General features: G+C 39.0%; 1 protein-coding gene across 1 annotated transcript; it reads right to left on the bottom strand.

The window, feature by feature from the left end:
• Nucleotides 1-649: 649 nt before the first annotated feature.
• On the bottom strand, nucleotides 650-4,195 carry NPVF (neuropeptide VF precursor). The gene is made up of 3 exons (XM_026103822.2): nucleotides 4,055-4,195; nucleotides 1,993-2,375; nucleotides 650-1,097 (listed from the first exon to the last, which is right to left on the bottom strand). The coding sequence occupies exons 1-3, from the start codon at nucleotides 4,193-4,195 to the stop codon at nucleotides 1,076-1,078; spliced, it is 546 nt and encodes a 181-aa protein (XP_025959607.2). The 3' UTR covers nucleotides 650-1,075.
• Between the last annotated feature and the right edge of the window lie 4,548 nt (nucleotides 4,196-8,743).

The following is an 8,743-nucleotide window of genomic DNA, read 5'->3' as shown; positions in this document are numbered from 1 at the left end:
AAGGCACTGTCCTGTTGCCTGTTGGTAGTCAGCTGTGACTCTATAGCGTGTGTGTGTGTGTGTATATAGGGCATGTGTGTGTGTTGGGAATGCACAGCCTCCCTACTGGCTGGACCAAGCATCAGGGGACCACAGCAGCTGGGCTGTAGCAGTCCATGGGTCCTGCAGCCCACCAGATTTGACTTCCCTTTAGCAGTGGCAAATTCAGCTTCTGTTCAAAACTTACTGACAATTGAATTTTGGAAGAAATGTAAGCACAAAAGGTTCTACTTAAAAGAGAATAGTTTCAATAAGGAATATGGAATGGAAATGCTGGTTCATAATGGGGCAGCCCTTACTGTGTAGGTGTAGCTGTAATGTCATTCACATTAACAGAGGAATCAGGATGCCCACAGGGCAGATCCTGTAGGACATCAGAGAGAACATTATTTCAGATATAAAAAAACCCAGGATTATTGCATTATGAAATTACTTTGGTTAGATGTTATTCCTCTGAGGGGGTCCAAGAAACTAGTTTTTATTTGTGGAAAATTCCTGGCTAGTCACCCTTCAGATTTATATCTAAGATGACTCATAAACAACAAGAAAAATGCTTTCTCTACATTTTACTTGATTTTTTTCAGCTACATATGACACAAAGGTACCGATGGTTTCAGTCCTGCTTCTGTTTGTTATTCAGACAGTGGGATTCTCTTTATTCACACCATGCCTCTTTACTTACACTATGCTTCTTGTAATTTTGCTTAAAAGAAGCATTAAATTGAATGCTTCAACTACACAGCTGTTCTTCTGAAAACAGTTTTTACAACCAACAGGACATCAGTTATACAGAAGAAATTAGAATTCATATACTATCGCCACTGAAGTAAACTAGTACAACAATCACTATAGTTATCATTGCCTTGCACATCAAGGGTTTGTACAGAATAAATACAGTATTATTCATAATATGAAGACAAGTTTGCATTTAAATTCTCGTGTATGTTTCATTCTCATGACTTTTAGGCTTGAGTACAGATTGCATTTTTCCCAAGTCTTTCAGTTTTAGTCTTCATCATTTGATTCCAATTTTAACTTAGTTGTTAAAATTCATATCCCTAAAAATAACAGAAAATAACACAAAACAAAAACTGTTATTATCAGGTGAGACGGTGACAGGGAAATGAAAGAAATCAAACTAAATCTGAAAGAAATCTTGGCTTCCAATGTATAATTTTTATTTCCTGATTTGAACTTCTACTTTATGCATGTGTCAGATGCAAAGTCGGTGCATCAGCTGAAGCTGACTGAAGCCAACTTGGGTACCAAAACAAATTATATATTTTGAGATATGAAAAGAAGGACCTTTATTAAAGAGCTTTTTAAAATTATTTCTTAGAAATGGGCAGGAAATATTTTTCTCAGCATGAAAAAAATTCTGAGATGTCAAAAAAATTTCTTGTCTTAGCTTGGAATGAAAAATCAAAATTTCAAACATTGCCTCAGTATCACAGTCTGAAACAAATAGGTTTGGATGAGAAAAAGAAAGCTTTTCTGATCATTTCAGAATGCTGCAATTCAGTTTTAAATTCTGTCATTTTTACTCTAATTAGCATAAATTTAGAAATGAAAAGCCATTTAGAATATTTTTTGTTGGTCATTTTAAAGCACTGAAATGGGATATTTTAATGATTCTGAACATTTTCCCCCAAAGCTTTAAACTTTTCAAAATAAAACCTGATCTCAAAAAGTATTGTCAGACCTAATCTTGTCATATGAACTTTTTCAGCTTTGGCCATTTAGCATCTTCTCATTAGAAAACATTTCATAAAGAGACTCTTAACTAGCTCTTGTGATGATGCTTTTTAATATGATGAACTCCAAAGCTTTCTTTTGATAAATTGGACTCATATTGAAATGTTCAGGGAATATCCTGGGAGGAAGGTTTGTTGTATTTGATCATTGCTAAACTGCAATTTAATCTGCAATTTAATACATGGCTTGAATACTTACATAGTGTTACCTGGTTCAGATTCCTGTACATCTTGAGACAGATTGACGGAGAGTGACTTCCCAAATCTCTGTGGCAAATTTAGAAGTGATTGAATGGAACCTTTAACAAATGGAGATCTCCCAAACCTGTATGATAAATTTGGGGCACGTCTAGATAGACTCTCTCCAAAAGCTCTCCCAAATCTCAGAGGCAAATGAGCAATTGGCTTGATGCTTCTTTCTTCTGGATCATTTCTTCCAAACCTAAGAGGTAAATTAGCAACTGAATTTGGCACCTTGTTTACTGCAGGAGTGTTCATTTTAATGATATTTTTTGATCCCCAGTCTTTCATTTCTTCAAAATTGAGACTTCTCTGCTTTTCTTCCAGGATATTATCTTTAAACTAAAAGAAGAGAAAAAAATGAATAAAATAATTTTCATAGAGTATTATTCCAGCTACACACCAGTCACATAAGGTATTCATTTTCACACCTCCCTAGAAAGCTAGAGGGTAACACTTTTTTGTTATCTAATGTTTTTAGTACTTGTATTTGCCAAGCTCCCTTCTAGTGTGGATTACTTCATATAGAGACATTGTCCTGCAGACTTTTTCAGTTCACTGACCTTGAGAGCATGTCTATGTATCAGCTTCTGCAACTGTTCAAATGATGTCAGTCAGAAATATTTCTGGGCATAGGTATTGGTAACTGGGCCATGAGCTAAGTGTGGATAGGAATCATCGTCAGGTCCACATGAGTTATCTGAGGAGTAGCTCATTCTTCCTAAGCACTGGGTGGATATTTTTGACCCAACATACTGCTGGGCTAATAGGCAGGGAAATGAGTGGGAATCATTTGGGTCAAGTCCACTTCAAGCCTGTTCTGGCTTTGCAGCATAGAGGTTGCCCTGAGTTTTAAACTGTTTTAATGCTCCTCTAGCACATAGGATGCTTTAGGAGCTCCTGGGCTGTCAGAGCCAACCAACACAAAATCTACTTTCCTGTGGCTATGCTGGACTACAGTGTAGAACTGAGCCTAGTATATTACCTGTCTCATGATGTAAAGTGCAGCCGTTGCCTGAAAAATAACTATATCAAAATGACACTTTCCAATGTAGCAGTGTTCCCTGGGCATACTGAAAATTACACATTCTTTATTTTGTGACAAAAATAAGTTTTTCAGCCTTAAAAGCAAACATGCATAAATATGATTTTTTATTTCAGTTAAAGACACAAGTGCTATTAGTCCTAATTTCAGTTCATTTCCCCAGTTTGGTGACTTCCCCAAGAGCTTCCCCACCTATTGGGAGAGAAAGGAAATGAACCGTTCTAGTTCATACTCCATGAGTAAAATGTTAAACAACTCTGCCTCAGATTGCACCTGCACACTCCTTCTGAAAAATATAAAAGAGTGAGATCCGAGCACCAGGGAATTTCACTGGCATAATTAAAGTTGTGTTTTGGTTTGGTTTATTACACCAGCGATGATGCCTGAGACAAAAAGAGAGGTTGGCTCTCTTTTCCCAGGGAGTATTTGCAGGGCAGACAAGAAAAAAAAAAATTACAGATGAACTGTACAAACTTTATTTGGCATCTATTGAGATATAATAAATGTGGAACCCTGCAAAGGTATTTTTATAGTCAATTTCCAGGGCAGAATTTTAAGACCATTAACTACATTAGATTTATAATGTTCTCTGTTTATCATTATTCTTTGAGTATTACAAGCATGCCTGTATTAATTTTGGATTAATAATGTATCTTTTATATTATGTGAATAAAATGCCTGATGGGAATGTTAATTGAGGCCCCGCTGTGAAAGTAAGAAACATATCAGAAAAAGTCTCAACCTGATCACAAAGCTGTATTGCAAGAAAATTGAAACATGAATTGATTTATATAGTATGCATGACAGAGCAAATGAATTTCCCAAAAATAGTCTCAATAAGCCTTTTTCATACTGTTAGTGCTATAATGCCCAACCTTGTGCAATGAGGTTAGGGGAGCCTTTGCCAAAAACTTCACAGCATATGGCATCTGACCCACAGTTCTTCCAAATAATGTCATAATAATACAAATCTTACCTCATAATATTTGTCATCATAGTCTTCTCTGCTCTGCAGATTGGACTTCATCAGTTCAGCTAGGCACATGCTGTTCGATGTTAGAAAGACCACTGTAGCTAAAGCAAATAGAATAAACTTCTTGATTAAAAAGACTTTCATTTTTCTCAAATTAAGCTTACTTAGAGAGCTCACAATCTGTAGAGAAAAGGGAACTACCATCATTTTATATGATCAGAAAACAAAAGAGATTTTGCTCCCTGTGACATCAATCTCAAAGGCTTTAATTCTTAATGTTAATTAGGGAAGTAATTTGAATATATTTGAAGAATGTTGGGAATTTCTTTTGTGAACACTTTTATCCAACATAGCTTCTTGTTAGGGACTCACTGACTTTACAAATATTTTCTTCTGATGAAACATCTCTTAATTAGCTAAATTTGAGAGCCATCACAGTAGGGACTTACAACATTCACAGTGTTCCATCACTGGACAAAAACACCTTGTTTCTTTCTTTTTGTATCAGCCCCCTCAGAAGGACTATGAAAGGAAGCTTTCTCTATGTATGTGTTCTTCTGCTTCTTATGATGCTTGTTTCTAGATATATACAGCTAGGGATATTTTCCCCATTGAAATCAAGTGCTGTCTATTGAAGCTGTTGATCAGGTCCGGAGAGACATTATGCATCAATGAGATCTGTTGACGTGCATAGTCTACACGCTCTAAATTGAACATGTTAATTTGTACTCAGACTGAATTAGGAACATACTTTTAAAACCCTGCCTGTCAGTAAAGTTTTTGGAAGTTTCAAAGGTCCTACTGTATAGATATTCTTAAGGCCAAATTCCCAATGGCAGTTTTAAAAAAGGCATCTGCCACTTTGCCGCACACAGTGAAAGCAAGGGACAGCCTGTGTGTGTTCTGTCCTCGAAAGTGACTCAGGCTGCGCATTGAATGGGTCCTTAAAGGACACATCGAATCGCTTGCTAGTTAGAGTGGCAAGCCAGGCTGCCATAAAAAAGCATATTGTGTTGTTCTTCCATTTATTATTCTTAAATTCTTATAAAGATTGCCTAAATCTCATGTATGAATACTTAAAATCAGCTGCATAAGTACAAATCTGAGTACTCATGGTAAATACCCATACCGGAAAACTGGACTCTAGACAAGTAATTTTGCAGTTCAACATGGGCTGTGAAATGTCCATTCCATCACAGACATTCTGTCAGTCCCAAGAGGATGTGGTTTATGCTGTAGGCAACCCAGATAATATGGACTGTTTATCTGTTTACAGTATGCTACAGCTTATGGTGCTGTAGAGCTTTAGAGTTTGCAGGTAACCTCCTTTTACAATTAAGCTGCTGCTTTTATGGGTTTAAAGTTGTGTGACATACATGGAGTAATTTCTGTCTTATATTCTTTGAAACTAAGATCCTGGAGCCATTAGGCAGCTTGGTATTAGAACAAACAAGATATTCACACCTCCCTTTTGACTCATGAGAACCAGTGGTCACATGCTGGAAACTGCTCTGACATGACTGATACACTACCTTGACCAAGATAACAAGAAAAACTCAATTTATCACCCAAATTGAGTATTAGAGCCACTTACAGTTAAAAAAAAAAGAAGAAAAAAGAAATTCCAATGAATCATCTCCCTAGGAGAAATAATGACTTCTCCTTCCTCTCCTCTCCCACAGTTTAATCCTTATCCAATAGCATCAGGAGCAGCACTCCCCTGTTCTCCTTTGGACCACTATGTCCCCATTCCCCATGGTCCCTTTCTCCCCCAACTCCTCCAGTTACTGAGGATCATCTAAGGTAGGAGGACAGTGTATTGGGGGTGTCTTCTTGAAGGTGGTATGGGTAAGCAGCTGTAGAGGGAAGTCTTCATGGGGACAGGCTGAAGTGAGGAGACTGGGGACATGTTGCACAATGCCTACTACCAGACTCTTACCCTTCCTGGTGAAGCATCTGGCAAGTTACTGTGAGAGACTGATAAACAGTGGGCTAGATAGGCTGTGTGTCTGACCTGGCCTAGTAATTCCTGTGACATACTACTCTTTTAGCCTGGCTTCAATGCCAGCCTGTCTGCCATCATTCTCCATTTTCATTCCAGATTAATGGTGCACCTGCTTTGCAGGGGACTGGGTTTTCTTCCATGAGCCCTCTGAACTCTAGGGGATGAGTTAGGAGAAAACCTCATGTCCATCCAGGAGACAAGGACAGCTAGACATTCACACAATGAGGCATGGGGTTGATGTGCTAGCCATTCCCCTGGTGAGACTGAGGCTAAGGGGTCAACCAGATGAGAGTGCTGACCTGGGGGCCAGATGCAATGTTAACTTCTGGAAGCACAGCTGTTGGGGGTGAGCTGTGGGGAGGGGGTCTACCCAGGTAGCTGATTGCTGTTATCTGAGGTGAACCTGTCTGACAATGTGTGAGTAGGGAAGCTTTAACTTTCCCAGAGGAAGGGGGAATCCCACTGACAGAGCTGGAAGCAGAAAGGGAAAAGTTTCTCTCAGGTAAACTTCCCTAGGTGGAGAGGGCGTGAAAGACTTTGTCTATTTGTTTTACGTGACAGGAAACCAGTACATTATTAAAATAGATGGCAATGGTATTAGCAAGCTAATTAAGAGCCCCTGTGAGAAAAGAATGCATTTTAATCAATCACTGACTTTTGTGTGCAGCTTTCCCTTGTTCTTGTAGGCATTATTTACATTATTTTCTCTCTATTTCTTTGCTGTGGGTAATCCTTATGGCCCTGGCTGACAGCAGAAAAGGCTGGGTTCAGAGATCTGGGGCTTCTTCAAAAAAATGCTGGAAAAAAAGTATGATGAGAAACTAAGCACAGCCCTGCACAGTCTGAACAGGCAATGCTTCCTTTTGCATTCTCTGAGCCCTTTTTACAAGACATTGTTTCACAGTGGCATGTGGTGGGTGGAGAGGGAAATCATATCAAAAAAGCTGAGCAGACCAGTAATGACTCACTAAGAATGGCTACACTAGGAATTCATACAAATGTATGTAGGAAGTAGGAAACCAATCTCTGTCCCAAGTGTCTTGGTAATAGCCCTCCTCTTAGAGTAGAGGACTTCCTTTTTTTCCAAAAATAAGACATATTTGTGGGGGGGGGGGGGAGAGGAAGTTTTGGGGATACCAGAAGTATTTGCAAATCTGCGTCATATTCTTTGGAAAACAGGGGTAAAAGGAAGGTGTCAATGGAGAAGACCTCAGACGGAGGTGTCCTCTTGGAGTGAAGCCCTGTGTCCTCTTGGAGCTCTGACAAGTTGGGGCAGCAGTTGTCTATTTTCACCAAAGCCTGTGAGATAGGGGCTCCTGACTTTCTGGAGCATCATGTCATGGGGCTTCCATCTGTAGGAACAGATGGATTTTCCAAATTTCTTTTCTTTATGATAACCATAAAGAAGATAATGAATGCAATTCATGTGCTAATATCTATCTAACGTGGTCATTTACCATTGGGCTTTCCTGTTACCTTGCTGCTGGACTGTGAACCTCTCTTGATCAGTGGTCTTTCAATGAACTCTGTAGAGATATTTGCTCTCTCAATTAAATGGATTTGGCAAGATCCAGAAAACTCTCCTGCATTATATGGCACAAGTACAGATTCTGTTTTCCCAAGGTAGGACAAGAAAATGTATTGCTGTTGTCTAAGCTGTATCAGAGTTTCCTGACATCAACTTTGTCTCCTATCTATTGTCTCCTATGTATGTTGATTTTTTAATACAATCATAAAGTGAAGTTTTCAGGTATGCTGTATTTCAGACTGTCAGAGTTGCAGAGGCCCTGTACTTTTTGTTGTTTGTTTAGTCCTGCCTTTGATGGTACTATGGCGGGAACTCTTTGGAAAGTCAAGAGGTTACCATAATTGCTCGTTATCCTTCCTAATGTGGGGCTTATCACACTTAGAGCTCAAGTATCAGACTGGATAATAAGAGCAATCCTCATCCATGTGACTGCAAAGTCAGCTACATCAACTTAGACCACCTTCAATAGCAGCACAAGCTGGTGACTTAGAACTGAGGCAGATGAGTCTATTGAAGTGTTTTATTTGGGGAGAGAAGACACATTAAGGTGGGCATTAGCAGAATGGTGGCAACAAATAGTGTTGGGGAAGAGGGCTGTATCTTCTTAAATTGCTCCAACTTGGTCTACAAAAGGCCTGATTAAGGCATATGGGAATATCTAAGCACTCCTGAAGAAAGCTTTTGCGTTCCTAGCCTCTTGTCCCAGACTTGTTTTGTGCTGCTGTCTTACATCACTCATCAGCCAAGCTATTCAGAGGACTTGACCATAACTGAACTCCTGCTCTGAAAATTCCTGAAGTAATTACATAGGAATGAGCCCTCCCATTTAGGTATGAAACAGGCAGGGACAATTTTAAAAGCTTGCCTGCAGGTGCCTGCTATAAACTAGCATCAGGCAGTGCTTTCCTCTTTCTTTTCTCTCGATTTGGTTTAGGTAGGCTTAGGAAAAGCATTCCTTTTGGGTTAGTGGTACAATAGTGACCTAGATCTGATCTGTGATGAGCTACTGCGGTGGTTTGATGTATACCTACTTTAAAAATTTGACATTAAAATGTAATTAGTAGCAATGGCATGAGTAGCTCAATTTCATAAGCAACTCAATGCATAATAAGTTATTTGATTCCAGTGAAAGAACAAGTTTTAATATTGTTCCTTCTGT

The sequence above is a fragment of the Dromaius novaehollandiae genome, chromosome 2 (genome assembly GCF_036370855.1).
Source record: "Dromaius novaehollandiae isolate bDroNov1 chromosome 2, bDroNov1.hap1, whole genome shotgun sequence".
NCBI classification, from domain to species: Eukaryota; Metazoa; Chordata; class Aves; order Casuariiformes; family Dromaiidae; genus Dromaius; species Dromaius novaehollandiae.
Note: the sequence above shows the minus strand (reverse complement) of the source record. Positions and strands in the feature narration are given on the sequence as shown.

Excerpts from the sequence above, each read along its gene's own strand:
- NPVF (XM_026103822.2), bottom strand. The coding sequence starts at position 4,195 with ATGAAAGTCTTTTTAATCAAGAAGTTTATTCTATTTGCTTTAGCTACA. Across the intron at positions 2,376-4,054 it reads ATGATGACAAATATTATGAG|TTTAAAGATAATATCCTGGA; the intron begins GTAAGATTTGTA and ends CTCTTCTTTTAG. Across the intron at positions 1,098-1,992 it reads TCTGAACCAGGTAACACTAT|GGATATGAATTTTAACAACT; the intron begins GTAAGTATTCAA and ends TGTTATTTTTAG.